Below are 21637 nucleotides of genomic sequence, written 5' to 3'. Positions count from 1 at the left end.
AATGAAAGAAGGCGTCGATCAATGTCTCAATTTCTGCTAACTTTTCTCAAAATCTTATTCTAACTTAAAAGAATTTCAATATAAAAAATCTACAGACTCTATAGAGTTAGGCCGCCGGCTGCACCGCGTTAATATAATTGTTCGTGGAAAACCTAAGCCCGGTCGCTCGAGGGACTTGAGGAGTCAAAAAAGGTTGGTTTTCTTTGTCTTCATCCTTTTCTTTCTGTTTTCTTGAGTTTCAATTTGCACTCCTTTAGTTGCTTGTGGCTGTTTGCGGCAATGGAGTGAAGTTTCGAGCTAGATTTAGGAGTTGTGATGTGGGTTGGTGTTTTAGGCTTTCTAGATTGGCTTCAGCATTATTGAAGTTGTGCTTGAATTTGTTTGGACAATGGAAAAAAGTTTGTTCGGTGAGTGCTATCCTCGAGTAACTTTTTTGCTTGAATCCTCATTACTTTGATATTGAAGATTTCTGGTAATTGTCTGGTATGATTAATTGGACGGGTTTTGGAAATTTTCTCATTTAAATTTGATTTTTGTGTTTGATAAAATGCTCCAAAGGATTTGGTCTCAGCTGAAATAGTTCTTACCCCCCAGATTCTGAGATATTTCTCTAAGTATAGTGTTCCGATTCAGTAACCATTATGAAGAACTAGACACCGTGGACGATTAAAAGTTGAAACTTCGTACAATGTATATTATAGTAGCAACGATTATATTTACATGCAAAATAAATTGTAATATGTTATTTTTAATTTCGTTAATAATAAAATTAAACAAAAGTGAGTAAATTTAATCTGTGTGCAGTAACTGCATGGAATTAATTTTCTTAGGCAGTGTTTACAGGTAGTATTAGCATGGATATCTGGCCTTATCTATACTGATGGTTTGTTTACAGAATTTTTGCATAGCCCGGTCCTTTTAACAAGGCCCAGTACTATGCTGCAATATTTGCTGGATTAAAATCCGGCCTCCAATGGTGGGATTAAATTATCCCGTTCAGTTTGGAAGACTCCTTCATTCTTCTTTCCTTATAGTTGTGTCAAATAATATTTCCAATCGTGTTAAGCCCCACTTTTCTGCTACTTCACCCCCAATCTTGTGCCAAATCACTGAGTTGTTCTCTTCATGGAAGGAGGAAGAGTCGAAGCAGCTTGTAGTTAATGGGAAGCAAGAAGCAAGAAATCTGGGGATCGCCGGAGCAATGATGAAGTTTTCTCCTCCATGAGTGAAACCCTTTTGCAACCGAAAGAAGTCATTAGCTTTCTTATGTTCTTCTGCAACCCCATCATTTCCTTCAGCACCTTCATCTCCACATCTCTCAAATATGGCTGCTGCAATACTCAACTCCCCAAACCCACAACAGGCGTTGAGGATTTTCAACTCAGCTTCGAGAAATGTGAACCCTGCGAAAACTTTAAAACTCCATTCAGCCATCGTTTATCTTTTAACCGAGGCAAAGTTGTATGTGAAGGCCAGGTGTTTGATAGAAGGCCTAATCGAGATTTTGAGGAGAACCCGGAAGCCCCACAAAGTGTGTTCCTCGATTTTCAATGCGCTTAAGCATGTTCAGACATCGGGGTGTAGTCCAAATGTGTTTGGAGTGCTGATTGGTGCTTTGTGCGAAAGGGATCTCGCTGATGATGGGTATTGGGTGTACCGCAAAATGGGGAAATTGCCTGCAGTCCAGACATGCAATGCGCTTTTGAATGGGATTCTGAAGACGGGTCGTGTTGAACTGATGTGGGAAGTTTACAAGGACATGGCTTTAAATGGTTTATTGCCTAGCTCGGTGACTTATGGAATACTAATAGGTGCTTCTTGTGATCGAGGGGATATTGTGAAGGCTAGATTGTTGCTTGAAGAGATGATTGAGAGGGGATTAAAACCGACGGTTGTGATTTATACGACCCTTATACATGGACTATGCATAGAGAATAATATGTTGGAAGCAGAAAAAATTTTCACAAGGATGCGAGAGTATGGAGTGGTGCCTAACCTCTACACTTACAATACTCTAATAGATGGTTATGCTAAGATGGCGAGTGTTGAAAAAGCTCGCAGGGTTTATTATGAAAAGTTGGATCAAGGAGTGCTGCCAAATGTTATTACCTATAGCATTCTAATATATTTGCTTTGCAAGAAAGGTGAGCTTGTCGCTTTTAGGAGCTATTTTGTGCATATGGTGAAATTGAATGTCATTCCTAATGTCTATATATATAATTGCTTAATGGATGGCTTCTGTGAGGCCGGTGATCTATCTGCTGCTATGGACATGCATCTGGAGATGGAGATATTTGGTATTTTGCCAGATGTTGTCACGTATGGAATACTTATGAAGGGCTATTGTAGAATTGGTAGAGTTGAGGAAGCAGAGAATTTATTTTGCAAGATGAACAAGGAAGGATTGATGCTGAACTCTGTCATATTCAATACGCTGATTGATGGGTATTGTAAGAAAGGAAGCATGGAAAAGGTAGTGGAAATTTCTTCTCAAATGATAGAGAAGGGCTTGCAACTTGATATCGCTACATTTTGTACACTGATAAATGGCTATTGCAAAGCAGGGCAGTTGGCGGCTGCTATGGGACTTTATAATGAAATGACAATTAAAGGTTACAAGCTTGATGTAGTCGCTTATAGTGCTTTGATTGATGGCCACTTCAAAAATGGTTACACTGATGCAGCTCTTCAGTTGCACAAAGAAATGATGGATGCTGGTATAGCTCCGAATATTTTCACGATTAGTTCTGTGATTGATGGGTTGTGCAAAGATGGACAAATAAATAATGCAATCAATTTTTTCTTGGAACAAACTACACCTGAATTTTCTGCTGAAACAGGTCAGGTGGATAGTAATCATATGGGCTACCGTTCCCTCAATAACATTACATATTCAATCTTAATCAATGGTTTGTGCAAAAATGGTCAAACTTTTAAAGCCAGTAAGTTTTTCTCGGACATGCGAAGCAGTGGGTTACAGCCAGAAGTGTCTGATTATGCTGCTATTATCCAAGCGCACTTTGGAGCTAAGCATGTGCTCCCTGTGATGATGCTGAAAGCAGATATGGTGAAGATGGGGATACTGCCAAATGCATTCATATATAAGGTACTAGATAGAGGGTACCAGGAGATGGCATACTTTGCATCAGCTCAGAAGTGTCGTGATCATTTATGGAATTTAGGTCTGGATTATACAAAACTTTCTTTTACACAGTCCCCTGTATAATGTAGATGATAATTCTGCAGTGATTCGTGAATGCAGATCAAGTCTAGAGCAGTTGTTACCTTGTGAGAAATTGCAGTTTGATTCATACAAGTGTAAATTCAAGACGAGAATAATATTCCAAATTCAAGGGTATAAGAAAGTAATTTCACAGTTAAATGAACCCATTTAATCCGAGATGTAAACACGTTTCGACGGATATATTGTAGATTGTATATGCCCTAGTAAATGTATGTGTAGTCTGTCCCATTTGGGACAATCCACTTTGTTGTCACAAATCAATCCCAGTAGGTATATCCTGTCCCATCAAGTAAACATGGCCTTAAAGTAAGTGATTAAATAGTTAATTCAATATGAGTTGAGAAGTTAAAAAGGTCTATCAATGGATGGGGACTTTTGGCATTTAAAAACTTTGGTGAAAGTGGTATGAAAACTATCCTTTTGTATCTATAAGACCCCTTTTCTTTATAATAGTATAGATTAAGTTGGTTGAAGTTTGAGCAATGTAGAATTTACCGAAATGCAGCATTTCTCTCATGCTACTGTACTCCCATTCAGCAATGATTCCATGTCAATTAAGTTTGGTAAAATTTGAGCAATTTAAGACCCATCTGGCGACAGAAATGATGAGAGTAAATAAATGGGATTCACAAGTTTGGTCTTCTGAATTTGTGAGATTAGTAGCTTGTGTTTGATTTTAAATTTTTGAAGAAAGGAATTCACCCTCAGATGCAATGGATATCATATGTGACTCAAAGCGGCCGACTGATGAATGTGATGATGACCAAGATTCACCAAGTCGGTAAAGTGTATCACTTCCGGGCAAAGCGGCAGATGGCTGAAAGCATTGGACAGATTGCCAAGACTACGACAATGTTCACTGAGTTGGTTTCCGGTCTCCTTATGTTAAACTTAGCACTTTTGTGGGTCTTCCTTAGCGTTTCCCTATTTAGTCTCTGTATCCGGAGGAAGGTCACCACTGGTATGTTTTTAATTTAGTGGAATATCTATATATTTTTTAAACAATAAAGGGTATTTATAATTATGATAAAGTTTAGGAGAGTCCCATGTAATTTATCCTAAATTTAAATACATCAAGAAAGTAAAGTTATCTCATTTTCGAATGAAAAAAGAGATTCTGGTGTTCTTTCTTGTTTTTTATTTTTATTTTTAAAAACAATAGCAAAATTGTTCATATTTTTTAATTGATTATATAAAAACAAATGCAAGAATTGTTCATATTTTTTAATTGATTAAGAAATAAGACAACATACATCTTATTTCTAGAACTTATAAGGTTTTTTTCGGAAAAAAAAAGTAATGAAGTATTTTGAATAAGCTTTCAAATATTTTATAACATGATCAGAAAGATTTATAAGCTCACTCAAACACCCTCTTGGTCGAACGACTTATTTAGGTTAGTTAAGCAAATCATCTTTTAAATTTATTGTGTATGAATGTTATAAAATATTCATCAATATATACATATATATATATAAATATTATGTTATTTAAATCAAAATAATAATATAAAATCGGTTAAATACACTTTGGGGCACTCCTCAACTATTATTGAGGTTTCATTTACCCCTTAAACTAGTAAAACACTTACCCCTTAAAATGATTGATCGGACATAATTGCACCTTATGATTTGAATAATGAGTTTAATACAATTTACTCCATTGTGATATTGTAAAAGAGTAAATACTCCATATTCAAATGAAGCAATTTATCTCATAGACAAACTGATATATTTTTTTCTTAGGGGATAATTTGCTCATTTAATATAGGAGGGTTGTTTGTCTGAGCTCTAATTGAATGTGGCATATTCAATGCATATGCACAAAAAAATTACAATAATAAAAACATTATTGTAGGAAAATATAATCTAAAAATAATTGTGATAACAAATAAAAAAATTTAACGGAGAATATTTGAAGGAGAAAGAGAAAAAAAAATATAAACTAAAAATAAGTAACCCCTTCCACACTTGAGAACTCCTCTTGCTGCTACTTTACTACTCTAATTTCGTACTTTTACATACGAAAAATTCTCACTTTTAGCATAATTTTTTGTCATAATTTATTTTTATATTTATCTATTCTTAAACTCGATACTAACTTAAGTATCGGAGTGTTAACCCTTTGTTTTGCAGGTCCTCTTTCTCAAGAGTTTTTGCTCAATTAGCCCAAATTCAATATCAAGATCTAAGAATTTTGAACCCCTGCTAAATCGCACGCATGACTATCTATTAAAATTGACCAAAGTACATAATTTAAACACATTGATTAATGTATATTGATATTTTTGCCATACTTTTTTTTTATTTGTTCACGAATTGCGTGTATGTGGACTACTAGTTATTATAAAAGAGAACTCTATTGTCGTACTAATTTTGAATATCTAAATTCACTCTTTAACTCATTAATTCCCTTCAATAAAATTTGGTCATAAATGTCATTTTAATATTTTTTTAATAAATTAATAAATTCCCCTGAAACTTTCTCAACTTTTTGGACTTTAATATTTTTGAAGCCATCATCCCATGATTGATAACCAATTTTTTCATAAAAATATTAATTATTTATTATCTTTAAATATTTTTACACACATCAAGTGTGCTATGTACCAATAGTTCCTCAAAAATGAACCAAAACGAATATGTAATACTCAACTTTATCTAAAAAATTAAATAGTTAATTACTTAATTCTATTATCAATTTTGATATGTTCAAAAAACGCACGGGTTCAATACTATACTCAAAGTTTAGGCCGAAGCGAATAAAATCCTAAAGGGGGGACCTGCAAAAAAGGTGTTAGCACTCCAACACCCAAGTTAGTATTAGATTTGAGATGGAATAAAGCCAAAAAGTAAATAAATGTAATTAAAATTCAGATATGGTGAATAAAGTCGGTAAAAAATACAAGAACACATGATAATGTGCTTGTAGAAAGAGAGGGATGATTTAGAGAGCAAGAGATATGTGAGAGACGTTAGAGGGTCTCATAAAGGTGTTTGGAAGTGCCCTGAGCATGGAAGAGTAAACATGTATTTATTGCGATTCCTTAATTTCGGAAAAAGTAGCTGAATGTCGTTTGGATAAGCTATAATTTGATCTTATCTTCTGTTAGAAATATTTTTGAATTCTATCTCCGAGTTTGAGGGGACTCTTCATCAGCAAGAACTCCTCACTGCTAGGGAGTCTAAGCTGCCAATGAGTCTAGGGTTTTGGGGTACCTTCCTCGTCAATAAGGACTCTCAGCGGCCAGGGGGGTCCTCCTAGGGCTGATGTGGTCCAATATAGCTGTTGACCAGATGCCACATAGGAAAGTGGGTTGCCATGTGTGTGGGCTTTTTCAACCGAATATTTGTTGGGCTTTGATCATAGTGCGAGTAGGGGATGCTTCACGCTCCTTCCTTTCCTAATCTATTTTCTAAGGGGCACTCGTCAAGGCCGTCCACCTCTCTACTTTCTAGGGGGCACCTGCTAAGGCCACCTATCAAGTGTTTTTCGGCCCTCAAATGATTTGGGCCTCTCATGACTTGGGTCTCTTAGGATGTTACGGACCTCTCATTTCTTTCTTCTTTTTGGATCGTTTAGGCCTTTTTGGGCCAACCTAATTTTATACACATCAAATTTAATAAAATATTTTACATAAAAGCTTTTTGTATATTTATTTCACTCATTAATTACTTAACTTTGAGTCTATAAATTATAATCAAGTTCGAACTATTTAATTTATTAATTATATTTTACTTTATTGTAATAAAAATATATATTTTTTATTTTAAAAAAATTATTGAATTTTTAAATGAAAAATGTTAAAAAATTATTTAAACTACAAATGTATACATATCCAATATAAGGGCAATATTATCTAATATTTAGTGATAGGAGGATAAGTATTATATTTATTAGCTTAGGGATATAAATGCTACTTTAAAAATAGTTCGAGGTAAATTGTATTTAACTCTATAAAAAAATTTAATAAAATACAATTTATATTTTATTAATATATATATACAAGATTAATAGCTACTTTTTGTAAGTTTTTATGTTTAAAAAATTAGAGGGTAAATTATATTTACATTCTTGGGGTTAGACTGAATTACCTTAATACCTTCTGTCTTTTGTAAAATTAGAGCTACACTCCTGAGGGGTATTAGTGTAATATTATAAAAGATAGTAGATCGTGTATTCTAGTCTAATTTTAAGGGGTGTCAACATAATTACCCAAAAAAAAAATACGGACATATAAATTTATAATTAATTTATTGTTTGCTAAAGTAATAATTCTTTTATATGCAAAAAGTTATGGTAATATTATTTTTAAAAATTATATTAAAAGTTATTTTTAAAATTATAAAACGGGTCGAGTTCGGGTCTGGGTTTAACCCATTTCCGTTCCATGCTTTTACAAAAGAAGTGTGTTTAACTCAAAGAAAGAAAGAGCAGTAGCCTTTGGCGCTATTTCGACGAACGCGCGAATTCAACTGAAGCAATCGATGAATCGATCAAAATCCCAAAAATCGAAATTTCATTTACGAAATTATTGAACAGATCACAAGAAAATTTTGATTCGATTTAAATTCACTTGTTTATGATAAAATTTTCATAATTTTACAGGGGAAAAGGTTATATAGGAAAGATGTCATTCTCGTTTTTCAGGCAATCGAGGCCTAAAACCCCGCAGGAGTTGGTGAAGGCGATCAAGGATAGTCTCATGGCGCTCGACTCCCAAACTGTAGCTGAAGTGAGAGCCCTGGAAAAGGTGAATCTTTTCTCTTTTTAATTAGAAACTGTTAAAATTTGTTTTCCGATGGAAATGCGATGTTTCATGTGTGGTGTTTGTTGGAGTTTTACGGTTCGGTGATTATGACATTGTTGACGTGTTCATCTTTTTCCGGGTTTTGATTCTGCGTTGTTTCACATGCATTTGTCTTTGTTTGGGTTTTAATTCTACGTCGTTTCACATGCATTTGTTTTTTGAAACTTCGAGTTAACATGCATGTATGAGTTATTTGTGTTTTACGTGTATGTATTTTGTATGTTATATATCAAGAAGTTTTGTTGAATAATTTGCAGAACTACCTGAAATTGATAGAAATTCTTTCTGGCCCTTTTCTTTGTGGTCTGAAGTCATTGTGAGTGATGATGCAGCTCAATGAATTTTTTTATGAATCATGGACTCTCTAAATGGCCTCATAGATATAATAATTTGTGCCTAATCAGTGAATGTAAGTTTATGTATATGCGACTAGATTGCAGAGTTAGTGTTTTGCTTTTCTTTTCTTTTTCTTCTTATTGGTTGGTGATAAAGAGAATTAGTAATTTATCTGCTTTGCTGGAGAAAGAACCAACATTGACCTGAAGCGAAACAGGGAAAACAGCTCTGAGATGACATATCTACTAGCATTTTGAAGTGTATTTATTATTTGCAGGGCACATGTGTCAATCATTCTAAGAAGTGATTAATTGTTTTTTTCGCCTGCTGTTTGATTTGCGGAATCCATCATGTTATTTGTATTTATGTCACTCTAATATAGGCTTTGGAGGAAGTCGAGAAGAACATAGTGGCGATGAGAGTTATGTTGACAGGAGATGGTGAAGTTGGGCCAAGTGCAGATCAGATTTCACAGCTGACACTTGAAATCTGTAATCAAGATGCAATTCCTCTAATTTTTGACAATTTACCCATTCTGGGATGGGAAGTAAGTACTGAAGTAACTATGATCAATGATAAAGCAGAACTCGTAAATGAGAGACATATCTGTTTTTCAAGCTTTTGTGATTAAGGAAATTCATCTCTCAACAGACTAGAAAAATTTTGGTCCAGTGTTGGTCTCTATTGCTTAAGCAAAAGGTTGATTCTGTCTTTTGCTGTGCACAATACATGGAGAACCATCTAGAGTTGCTTGACTTCCTTCTTGCTTGGTAAGAGCCTTTTATCGACATGCTAGCTGTTTTGCGTGCTTTTTCTTTCTCGTGTGTGCTGTGACATGCACATTTCTTTTACACTAGAAGATCCTTTGGAATCCGCAAACCCAAATACATCATAACACTTACAGCATAAAGCCAAAATAATAGCAGAATGATTACAATTATAAAGGAATATTAGCTTCTAGAAAAGAAATTTCACCATCATATTCATTTTATGAAGTTGCACGTAAGCTCACGCTACATGTGGATCTGTCTTGTCTTTTGTTGTACTCATCTTTTTGTTCACCTTCACTTTTCTAGACATTATATACTATCATGATTGGATAGATAGAGTTGGATTGTTCCTGTTATGTCAGAACAATGTTATAAAAGATGATACCTAATGTTGTGTCTGGCAAGCAGCTATGACAACAAGGAAATTGCTGTGCACTGTGGAAATATGCTGAGGGAATGCATCAAAGTACCAACTCTTGCAAAGTAAGATATATATATTTTTTTTATCTGTCTCTTCTTTGTTTAGTGCTGCTAAAAAATGACTGGAAGAGGCTTGTAGTTATATTTTAGATCTTTCATAATAAAAATTTCTGTGATCTTATTTCAGATACATAATAGACTCTCCCAGCTTCGAGTTGTTCTTCAAATTTGTTGAGCTACCTAATTTTGATGTTTCATCTGATGCATTTGCTACATTTAAGGTCATCTCTTGTTTATATAATTCAGAATATAAGTTGATAATCTTCTTGATTTTTTTTTCGTGCTATTATTTACCATATAGAACTAAATTTTCCAGGATTTGCTCACTAAACATCCGCCTGCAGTTTCTGAATTCCTGACTGCTCACTACAATGAGGTCTTGAACGATCCCTCTCAGTATTGCACAACTTAGTCTACGCTGGATTTCGTAATTGATATTCCTTAAAATGAATGATGTGAATATGACTTTGTAATGCTAGTCCTTAATAAGTATCCATATTTATTGCAGCATGTGCAGGTGTGTGCTTTTATCTTGGTTTCATTTTTCCATAAATCTGCTTATTTTACTTACAAAGCTTGTTTCTTCAGTTTTTTGAGCACTATGAAAAACTCTTGATGTCGGCTAACTATGTTACTAGAAGGCAGTCTTTGAAGGTCAGTTATTTTTATAGTCTATCCCTGGCTTCTTCTCATTGTATTGACATTTTACTTTTTGTGACTTCAGCTTCTCTCGGAATTTCTTTTGGAATCTCGAAATTCCCATATAATGAAGCGCTACATTGCAGAGACCCACCACTTAAAACTCATGATGATATTGCTGAAGGTATTTAATACTTAGAAACCTGGATCTGTTAAAATTCTCTAAAGATGCCTGACATGCGTAGCCAAACGAAGATTGGCATACATGTTCCTTCTAGATGAGCTTGTTTATGCACCACATGCCTGATAACTAAGAAAGAATGATACAATTATGTAAGAGAAAATTGCTCTAGAAGTAACCTAGAATTTCATCCAAGAGTTCCAGTGCATAATTTTTCTATTATTCATTGCTCTATACAGGATTCAAGCAAAAACATCCAAATATTGGCCTTTGATATTTTCAAGGTAATAAAATGCATTTATTGTTCGCTATTTGCATATTTCCCCCTGGAATTTGGTTTACCAGGATATTATACTAGGTCGGAAGGATGGAACATAATCTTATTTTCAGATAGACATCTTTATCCAGGATAGTGTTATTTCATTCTTTGATTCCAATTTCTCAGTAGTCATGCTTTGCTTCATGATGCTGTTCTTTGTGGTCCACTTAATGATGCTTACATCTGGTTGTGCAATTTAGTTTATTCCATTCAACTTAGTTTTATCTTCTCATTTCAACCTGCAGATTTTTGTGGCTAACCCGAATAAACCTCAAGATATAAAAGTAATCCTCGCCAAGAACCATGAAAAGCTATTAGCGCTGCTCCAAAATCTATCTCCTGGCAAAGGTTAAGCATATTCACTTAAAAAACTTCCGATTCGTTCAGTTCATCACATCACTGATTGCAGATCAACTATGCACAGATCCTTCTGTCAAGATTTTCATCTTGATTGAAAAACAACTGTTTCACATATGGTCATTCTCATTGCTGTGCCCAGTAAACATATAGATTTCGTTGCAGGTGATGAGGATGATGAATTTGAAGAGGAAAAGGAAATGATAATGAAGGAAATACAGAGACTAGCTAGGCTCCCAAATCTCACATCTTAGGTGCAATTTCCACCTATAAATTTTGATTACTATCTCATTGATTTTAAAATAGGACCACTATTTGGCCATTATTTCATCTCTCCTTGTATCAAGCTAGCATCTTCAGCATCAAACAGCTGGCTAGAGAGGATCAAAGGAACTCAGCATCCTATATTGATGAGAGTAGTTGTCATGTTAGAACAATACATGCCAAAACTAAGGCCAAAAGGTCATCTGTTTATTGCATTTCATACTTCACTTTTTCTTCTGTGTTCGACGTATTGGAGTAAAGGCGGCAACGTGTACGCTGTAGGTAAGAATGCTTATCGGGGCTATTACAGTTTCTGTTATTGATAATTGAATTACATCCTTCATACTTTGTTCATCTTGCTGTACAAATGTATGTCCCCATATTAAACTTCACAGATTCTTCCAAAGAGATAATTGCTCCAAACATCCCCCAAAATTTAGACTTATTGCACGTTGCATCTCATATAAGCATATCTTACATTATAAATTTTCTCAGAAGATTCGATCATCAGGGAGAAATCTATGATATGAAACATGACTACAGGGAATGTCAATGTAATTTCGTCCAAGTTTCTGGAAATTTATATGTAATTGTGCCTTTCACCATATGTTCGCTGTCACTGTATAACATGAGTGAAAAAGGGTCAAATTTATCAGAAAAAGTTGTTGTATCGATCGTCTGTTTTCCCATTTGGACATTTGAAACTTTGGTGAGTTCAGATTCAAGATTTGCAGATGCATCCGACAACATTTGTAGTTTCTACTTGGAAGTATTTGTTTCTTCTTATGCAATAAAGGAGTTGAGAGGTCAAAATCGACAGTGATTGTAAGTCGATGTTGATGTGTGGTAACTTTTTGTTTGTACCCTCAAGTTTTCGGTCTGACGTCGCGTCTTTGAGTTAATCCTCTTAGACATCCGCTAATCATGAAAAGAATAGGAGGAAAGAACATTGAGATGGGTCCTAGTTATAATTGTATGATAATTTTTTTTTATTTTTAGTAAATATTTTTTTATCTCTTTTTCGTATTTTAAATATTTTCATACAAAATTATTTATTTTTGTGATCATTTTCATATTATCATTTTTTCTTCAATAAATTTTTTTATTAAAAAATATTTAATTATTATAATTTTTTGTACACATACATCGAACGTGCCATATCCAACTAGTTTATAGTAATAGTTGTCAATTGATATCCATTGATCCAAGAAGAATCAGACCGTCACCGCCATGATTGATGATGACATTGAGTTGGGTTGGATTTATGTCGAACCAATTCGAGTAAAAGTTGCTCGTGAAATATTTATTTATTTTTAGGATAAATGGTATAGAATTTTTATGAGATTTGTTATAATTCATGTATTATAAATATTCTTCTGGAATTAATGGTTGTATAACAAATATTCCCCTACAATTGACTATCACGATTGGGTATTTGTTAGATGACTATTAATTTTAGCAAAATATTTGTAATTTTTTAAATAACAAGAAGGTATTTATAATTTTGGTAAACTACAACTATCTCCCCTAAAATTACATATAATTACGAATACACCTTATTGTTTGAAAAATTACAAATACCCTCCTCAAATGGAAAATAAATTATGTAACCTCTAGACGGTGAAGTGGACCTTAAAAAATGTAAAAAACAAATTGAGGGGTGGTAACATAGATAATCTAAAGGGAATATTAGTTCATAAAAATATTTTAAAAATTTAACAAATATATAAAATTATAATTTATAATTCAAAAGAGCATTTTAGTCAGTTCATCATAAAAATTGAATGAAAACCTAACAAATGAGCTCGTAGTTAGATAAACGTTAAAATCAGGGAGTATTTTGTGATTTTTCAATCAACGAGAATATATTTGTAATTATATCAAATCTTCAAAAAAATAATTATAATTTACCCTTATAATCATGACAAGTTTTTAAAATGCTCATTGTAACTTACCCTTACGTGCGGGGTGTCCAATTGGCCAAATTGTTGTGGATCCAATTCTTTTGTCAGCTAAATTTATTCATTCACAACTTTTTGGGGTGTCCTAATACAAATAATTGATAAGTAATAATATATTACAATACACGACAAATTTTCTCTTAGTAAAATCGATACTAAGCAACTCTCGACGTAGGAGTACTTTTAGAACCACGGAAAAATTTGAGGTTGAGTTTCAACTTCAAGGCACTTCTAATCAAACTTAGAAGATCAACTGCCTGGAAAATTAAAAAAGGAGAAAAGCAACAACAGCAAGGGAGAAAATGAAATGAGAAATCCTTAAAACCATACAAATGCTTATAATGGTCTAGTAAAAGACATGTACAGGGATATAATGTTGGATGCAGATTTTGAAAGCTTCATGCCACCTTTTTCATGCTTTCACACCCACAAATCAAGAGAAAAAGCTCGTAAAAGTAGCACAAGAACAGCATATTGGTTTGAGAATATCTTCATTCAACCACTGCCTGATCGATACATTAAACAGATAACAACTACAATTCGAGCCGAGAATCAGCTCGGATACAAGAAAAAAGGGATGCTATTTAATTACATGGATGAAACTGGCAAAGACTTACTAACCTTCAGAGTTTGACAGCTCCGAGTTTGTATGGCCTTGAATGAAGATAAAAATTTTAGAAGGAAAATTTACATCTCTTACATATGGTTGAGACACGTCCTAGTTTTGCCAGCAGAGATTCCTTCTACCCTCCTGCATGATCTCGAAGGCGAGTTTGTATCTCTCCAAAGATGCTGCTCCAGCATCGATATAGTTCCGGGCTTCTTCTCTCAAACTCCACAACATCAAGGCCTTGAAGTCTTGGGCGCCGCCTCCTGAATCAGCATCTCTTAGTATGCCGTATTTGGCGTTTTTAGTCCACCGATGCAAGATATAGCGAGATGGAAGCTCCCTTATGTTCATTATTTGGAACACCTTCAGGGCATGCCTGCAAAGAACGCCTTCAAACTCAAACATTTTACAACTACATGTGATGTTCAGATTCGACGCGTTGAAGGCAACAGTATTCCTCTCATCACCATTTCCGCACTTCTGCACCAGATATCTACTAATGGCTCCTTCAACGTTTATCTTTATTCCAACATAACTATAACATTCCAAAAGCTCCTTCTGGAAAACTTTGAACATTGTGATTGTGTAAAGCCTTCGACACTGTTCTTCTATGGGGTCCTTTGTGTGCATAACTGCTTGCAAGTTAAAAGAGTTGAAATCCTCCTTCCTTTCTTCCTCACGCCGCTGTTCAAGAGCTTTCTCATATCGTACAACAAATTCGTTGGGAGGTGTCTGGGGAGTCAAGATTGTGCTGAAATACGGCTTTAAGCTTCCATCCACGGGGATGCCAGCAAAAAATGTTCCCTTTATGTGCAAGGGAACCCAACTTTTGCGCATTCTATACATCTCCTTGAACCAGATGTTCTCTCTCAGGTTATATTTGTTCATGAGCATATTCCAAGCAGAATCAAATTCACTAGCTGTCTGGCTCTGGAAAATGCAAGTTTCATACTCATATTTGAACTCGCCATCCATGGAGAGCAGTGCACCCAAGTTCTCCTGTTCTTTAGCAAGAATTTGCCAGGCAGAGAACCGATGATGTGTCCCAGGAAAAACTTGGGCAATTGCATTCTGAATGGCCCGGTCCTGATCAGCTATTATAGACAGAGGACGGTGCCCTGACATTGCCCTAAGCCAAGCTTGAAATATCCAAGTAAATGACTCCTCAGATTCATCCGCAACTAGAGCACAACCAAGAAGTACAGGTTGGCGGTGATGATTAACTCCAACAAATGAAGCAAATGGCACCAAATAACTACCTCTCCTGTATGTTGTATCAAACACAATGGCATCTCCGAACTGGGTACACGCAAATCTAGACCTTGCATCAGCCCAGAAAAGGCTCATGCCTTTACCCTCATGCATTTCCACTCCGTAAAAGAATCCTGTATCTTCAGCTTGCCGAGATTGAAAGTATTCAAGTAGTAGATTATACCAATCACTATCGATGTTACTTTCTCGAATTCGTTTGACAAGGCTAAGGCCTCCATTTGTTTCAACTAAATCTAAGTTCTCCAAAACACTGTTTCCTTCCTCTCTATACCCCTTTGATGCAACTGTCACAGTTCTACTAGGATCTGTCGGAGACTCAAATTCGTGATTGTGTTCCTTCTGAAGACGATCAACCACCCACCTTCCTGACTCTTGTCTTTGTATTCTCATATATGCACCACAACCAACTCTGGATGGGTGCTGATGCCCTTCCTTGGAGCATACAAATCTCCGTGATGTAATTGATCCATCATTTTTAGAACGGAATAACTGACCTATCCTGATCCTGAACCCTGTATTAGCTGCATAGGTATAATAGAATTTGTAAGCTTCATTAGCACAATTAAATTCAAGTCCTTTATAAGGTTCACCTATGGGTCCAACTATTCCATCGATCTCTTCCTTTTTGAGACGCTTCATATCAACAACACCTGATGGACCATCATCCTCATGGGATCTGATTCCTGTCCGGCTCGCGCCACCACAAGATGACCTTGGAGTTGGGAAACTTTTCCTCTGTATCCTAGGCGGACAAAGTTCTCCAGAGGCTTCAAATTCATGATTGTGTTCCTTCTTCACATTGGCTAAAACCCACTTCCCAGAATCAGCCTTTTGCACTCTTATGAAAGCTGGGCAACCAGTTCTTGTGTTTGTCTGAAACCCCTCCTTTGAACACACAAACCTCCGTGAAATAACAGAACCGTCAACTCTGGATCTATACAGCTGCCCAATCCTAATTTTGAAACCCACTTGGGTAGCATAGGCACTGTAAAACTCCTGTGCCTCCTCAGCTGAATCAAACTCTAACCCCACATGAGGTTCCACCTTAGATTGCCCAGCATCATCTCGGTAGCCATTGCCCTTTGCAACAACTAGAGCTGCTGGTTTTGTCCTGACGGTCATGAAATTTCCTAACACTTCCCTATTCATATCACTTTCTGCAGATATCACAGAAAAAGAAATAAAAATTAGAAAAATACAACGGAGCCTTGATTTACAACGAACAAACATGATTAAGCTTGATAAAGCTCAATCAGAAACCAAAAAGTTTGTATAAGAGGACAACACTATTGCAGTGTCCTCATAAATGCCATAAGATATCTTCGACCAAAATCGGTACACCATCTCGACAAAATTACCATTTCCACCTATGAATTAATCCATCACAAGTAGAAGTTGTCAACAATTAAGTGAAACCCGCGTGTTAGTTCACTCGCCTGCCAAAAGGTAAAAGATTACTATTTGTAATCCTTTCCAGCCGCAGTTTTCCACATCAAGTTATAAAGATACCATTTAGGCTTTCTTCCCTCCTCCCAGTCCAAGCAAATATCTTCATATCTACCACTTACATTAGTTTGCCATCAACTCATCAACTAGCCATGCCTCGACAACAACGTAATCGATTTGATTTCTCACCAATCATTCTCACTAAGAGAAAACATGCAAAACCAGAGACACGAAAAGCCAAAAATTATATACAGATATTTTTCAGAACACTCTTCCAGAAGCTTAGTAAAAGAAAACAGAACCAACTTAAGCATGCAATTCAAGAAAATAACAGACGGAAAAAGTCCAAACTTTCTCATCCCCCAAATCAAACATCAGAAGAACAGTCCAATATTAGCTCACACACACGAATTCTCATCCAAACAACACAATTCAAGTCCACTCCACAAACCACCCAAAACAATAAAACCAGCAAACTTCACAGCACTAAAAACCAAAATAAAATAGAAACACACAAAATACACCACCTTGGAACATATAAAGAAAACTTAGGGACTAAGGGTTAAAAAACAAAAGAAAAAGAGGAGTTAGGGTTTTACCTTTCACATATCCGCTGAAGCCGAGATAAAATCCCCAAAACTTAGGGTTTCTTGCATCTCAAATTTCCCACTAAAATTTCACTAAATTCAACGAGAACCAGCTCGCATTGTAACGTCAAACCCACTGATTCCCGCGAAACCAAACCTCACACCTCAAAATCTCAAACAAAATCTCGAAAAATCGATCATTCGAACCGGAAAACAGATCGCAGCAGAAAATCAAGCTGAATAAATGAAAATTCCCACGCACAGTTTTCCTTAGATCAATTTCATTTTCATCTCACTGGACTGAGATGGGTGGAGCTGAGGTGGATTTCCACTGCGGTGCGCCTTTTGACGCTGGTTGAGAATGGGCGTCAGAGTTCTTATAGGATGGTACGGAGGTGTAGGCAAGATTTGGTGTGCCCTCTGATCATTAGACATTAGTGCATAGTAGGACCATGAGGAGATTTTGGACTTTTTACTTTTTTTCCTTATTTGGAATTACCCCTTCTCTATTTTATTTCTATTTCTGTCCAATTTTATTTATTATTGAAATTAGACTGCATTAAGAATGGAAAAATTAAATGAATAGACATAATTAATTAGATTAGTACTTCACACTATATTTATATATATATATAATGTATTTTCTCTAAAAATGACAATAAGATGGGTTCAAACAGGTTATATCGAAGTCAAACATATTTCAATTAAATTTGGATATGATGACGGATGGCGGAGAACATGTAATGTTAAGTCCAAAGCATTAGATGAGAAGCATGGTGTGGGTAAATTCATTGTGACTAGGGAGATGATGTTGAGTTATGTACTGATGTCGTCGTTGAGTTTGGATAGTGGTTGCAGGGGTACATCATTTGTTCGTTTTACCACCATTGTATTCAACGGACACAGATGTTGTCCAGAATGAGACTAAGGATGCCCGTGTAGGGTGCTCACTATTTTCTTGGTTCCTAGTCGTTCAAATGCCATCGTAGTCCTGTATGTGGATGTGCTATCATAGTTATCTTGCTTTGACCTACTCCATTTGTAGAGGACCCAAAACCCACCTTAGCCTCTTTCAAAACCAACTCTACCCTATACCAAGTCTGATTTCAGTAGGTCTAATTCGAAAAACTAGATTAGTGTTTTTCAATTAATCAATATATACATACATAATTTTTTTTAGGGGGGTGTTAAGGTATATTTCATTAATGTAAAATAATGTATAACAAATTGCCCGTATAGCAGTGTCTATTGCCACGCTATCCACCAAATTCTGTAGACAATCACAACTTCAATTGAATCAGGCCTACAATATGCTAACAATTCTATGCGTATCTATTCAATAACCAATAAAGATGTGGTATTTGGATTTCTTGAGAAGTTCTGAAGTTTCACTCTTGCCAAATATGATATATCAGGAAGGCCAACAGTGCACGTTGCAGCATTAATCAAATGCTTGTCCCTCCACTTCCGAGCAGCCTATCTAACCCCATGTGACCAGTTCTGTATTGGCCATCTCCACCTAATTGAGGTTTGAATACTTTGGACACAAGCAACAGCAAATGAGATCCAGAAAAATAAGTGGTCATGTGACTCAACCACTTGTTCCATGCACAAGATGCAAGAAGAGTGGACCTACTGCAACCAAGTTATGTATAATGTCAGCGGACGCTCTTGAATAACCATCCACAAGATAAAGGTATTTCGAGGAATTCGCAGTAGTCCGCACGAAAAAACAGTCTAAAGGACATGCAACAGTTGTAACATGAGCAAGCGCAAGGCATGTCTGCTCGAAGGGCTTCTCCATGTAATGACATTTTTAATACCTTCAATTTTCGGCAAATCTCGTCGGATTTCATGCAACAATTTTGGCAGTGAATTTGGCCAGTTCCAATATCCATTTTCAATAACTGTTGAGAGCTTGGGGAAATCACCTAAGCTCAACACAAGAGGGCCGCATGGATGCCTATGTTGCGGAAAACTCCTAGAGGATGCCACGGGTCTTTTAGCCATATATGTTTATATATACCAGTTCGAAGTTGCACCATTGGTATTATGCATTCTCGGAGCTTAAGTATCTTTAGCCACACCCACGACCCTCTAGTCTCCGTGACATAGGTAAGTCTCAAGCCCCCAAAATCAACCGGTCTGCATGCCCCTAAGCGAACTTGGCCAATTCCATATCACTTCCTCCAATCCAAAGGAAACACCTCACCTTTTGATCAGTGTGATCTGTAACACCCTTAGGAAGAAGGAACACAGAAGCCCAGTAGGTATTAAAAGATAGAAGCACCAACTTGATGAGTTTTGGCCTCACAACAGTTGAAAAGTGCTTGGATTTCCAAGTACTAATCCTACAATCAATTTTCTCAATAATGGCCCATAATCGGCTATCTTTAATCTTGACGCCACAAGGGGTACTTCCAAGTATTTGATCGGGAGCCTGCTTATTAGATACTTAATTCCTTGCCAATGTGTTAGCAAGCCCCCCAACAGCCTTTGAAAGAATGATATGACTCTTTTCTACATTCGTCCTTAACCTTGAAACTTGGAAAAACACTTGGAAGCCATGTTTCATAATAGTAATTGAGGCCTCAATAGCCTTGCAAAAAAGATAGTAGAGGCTAAATTGCATATTTGATCCCATGAAGAAAGGTCGGTGCCCTTTTTGGTCCTATGATTTAAGGGAATTCATTTTTAATCCCAAAAAATTAAAAATAGTTACAATGTTGGTCCATTTTTAATTTTTCATCAATACTTAACGGAAAGGGTCAAAGTGTTGTTGACTCAAATATATTATTTCAACATATAGATAATTATATTTTTTAATATATATATATATGTATATATATTTGTATCTATATATCCCAAATGTATTTTTCTTTTCTTTCTATATCTCCTCCGTCCAAGCACCTCTCTGCATGAGCTTACCACCATTAGAAATTTCATCCAACAAAGAGCATTTTGATACCCAACCCACCATAAATCTCGAATCCGTTGGCGAGTTATCTCAATTTTTTTGCTCAAAAAATCCTAACCCATGCCCCCCATCTTCTATCGCTATTTTCTCCACCATCCGACTACTTCTTGAAGCAAACTTACCACTACTGGAAATCTTGTCCAACGGCAAATATTTTGATACCACACTCACTGAAAATCTCCAATCCATTGGCGAGTTATATCTATTTTTTTTCTTAAAAAACCTAACCCGCGCCCCCATCTTCTAATATCGCTTTTTTCTCCACCGTCCGACCACCTCTCTACACGAGTCTACCATCATTTGAAAGCCCATCCAACGGCGAGTATTTTTGCACCCCACCCACCACCAATCTCCTACCCGTCAACCAGTTATCTTTATTTTTTCATTTTATAGTTTTTTAGATTTTTTTATATATACATATAACATAAATTATATTTTTTAAAATATGTATGATTTAAAAACAGTGGTAGTTTGGTAATTTAAAGATGTGAGCCCCAACTGACTTAACGACGTGCCTGAGCATGCAACTTTCTGTTAAATACTAACGAAAAATTGAAAATAGGACCAAGTTTGCAACTATTCGTAATTTTTTGGGACTAAAAAAGAATTTTTATAAATTACGGGATCGAAAAGGACACAGAACCTTTTTTGTGGGACCAAATGTGCAATTTAGCCATATAGTAGATCATCAGTAAAAGATAGCATATACAAAGTAATATCCTTACACCGCCAATGGTACTAAAACCCTGCCGCAAGTGTGGTATGTTGCTTGGTGATAGTATGCAAGAGTTCCATGACCAAAACGAATAACCTCTTTCCCCCCTGCCTCAGCCCTCGTACAACCAGGACAAAAATCATGAGGTTGTCCATTCAATAAAATGGAGTATGACATTGTTGTCGCACATTGCATGATCCACTAAATAACAATCGGTGGGAAAGTCATAAGTTCCGAGATTGCTTGAAGTAGCTCTCACTCAACTACATCATATGCCTTTTAAATATCAATTTTCTTAACACATCTAGGAGGAAGCGGATGTTGATTATAACCACAAATGAGCCCTTGCGCTAAGAGCACATTTTTGCTAATTTTCTGTCCTGATATGAAAATATTCTGGCTGCCATCTAAAGGTGAGCCCATGATTAGTTGCAGGTAATCACCAGCACCTCAAAGATAATCTTATAGACCACGTTACAACACGTAATCGGACAAAAATCAACTGTAGTTCAAGGACGTTTTACCTTCGAGATTTGAGCTAAAAATGTCGAGTTGACTTGCTTGAGCAAACACCTCTTCTGAAAAAAATTGAATCACTGCTGCAGTAACTTCCCTCCCTACTATGCTCTATGCCTTTATAAGAAACAAGCCGAGAACCCATTCGACCTT

The 21637-nt window shown here is 35.9% G+C and overlaps 4 protein-coding genes across 4 annotated transcripts; 3 read left to right on the top strand and 1 right to left on the bottom strand.

Moving 5' to 3' along the window:
- LOC105156952 (pentatricopeptide repeat-containing protein At5g61400-like) lies at positions 58-3370 on the top strand. The gene is made up of 2 exons (XM_011073225.2): positions 58-192; positions 1133-3370. The coding sequence occupies exon 2, from the start codon at positions 1325-1327 to the stop codon at positions 3224-3226; it is 1902 nt and encodes a 633-aa protein (XP_011071527.1). The 5' UTR covers positions 58-192; positions 1133-1324; the 3' UTR covers positions 3227-3370.
- Positions 67-4357, top strand: LOC105156954. The gene is made up of 3 exons (XM_011073227.2): positions 67-193; positions 1245-1250; positions 3930-4357. Coding segments are annotated over exons 2-3 (294 nt in total). The 5' UTR covers positions 67-193; positions 1245-1249; the 3' UTR covers positions 4223-4357.
- LOC105156951 (calcium-binding protein 39) lies at positions 7682-11825 on the top strand. Its single transcript, XM_011073224.2, has 11 exons — positions 7682-7997; positions 8773-8937; positions 9042-9160; positions 9569-9643; positions 9768-9861; positions 9957-10016; positions 10229-10294; positions 10365-10463; positions 10700-10744; positions 11025-11127; positions 11302-11825. The coding sequence occupies exons 1-11, from the start codon at positions 7875-7877 to the stop codon at positions 11388-11390; spliced, it is 1038 nt and encodes a 345-aa protein (XP_011071526.1). The 5' UTR covers positions 7682-7874; the 3' UTR covers positions 11391-11825.
- On the bottom strand, positions 13836-17630 carry LOC105156950 (protein FAR1-RELATED SEQUENCE 7-like). The gene is made up of 2 exons (XM_011073223.2): positions 17289-17630; positions 13836-16400 (listed from the first exon to the last, which is right to left on the bottom strand). Exon 2 carries the CDS (start codon positions 16390-16392, stop codon positions 14080-14082), a length of 2313 nt encoding a protein of 770 aa, XP_011071525.1. The 5' UTR covers positions 16393-16400; positions 17289-17630; the 3' UTR covers positions 13836-14079.

The sequence above is a fragment of the Sesamum indicum genome, linkage group LG3 (assembly GCF_000512975.1).
Source record: "Sesamum indicum cultivar Zhongzhi No. 13 linkage group LG3, S_indicum_v1.0, whole genome shotgun sequence".
Lineage (NCBI taxonomy): Eukaryota > Viridiplantae > Streptophyta > Magnoliopsida > Lamiales > Pedaliaceae > Sesamum > Sesamum indicum.
This window is presented reverse-complemented; position numbering and strand designations above follow the sequence as displayed.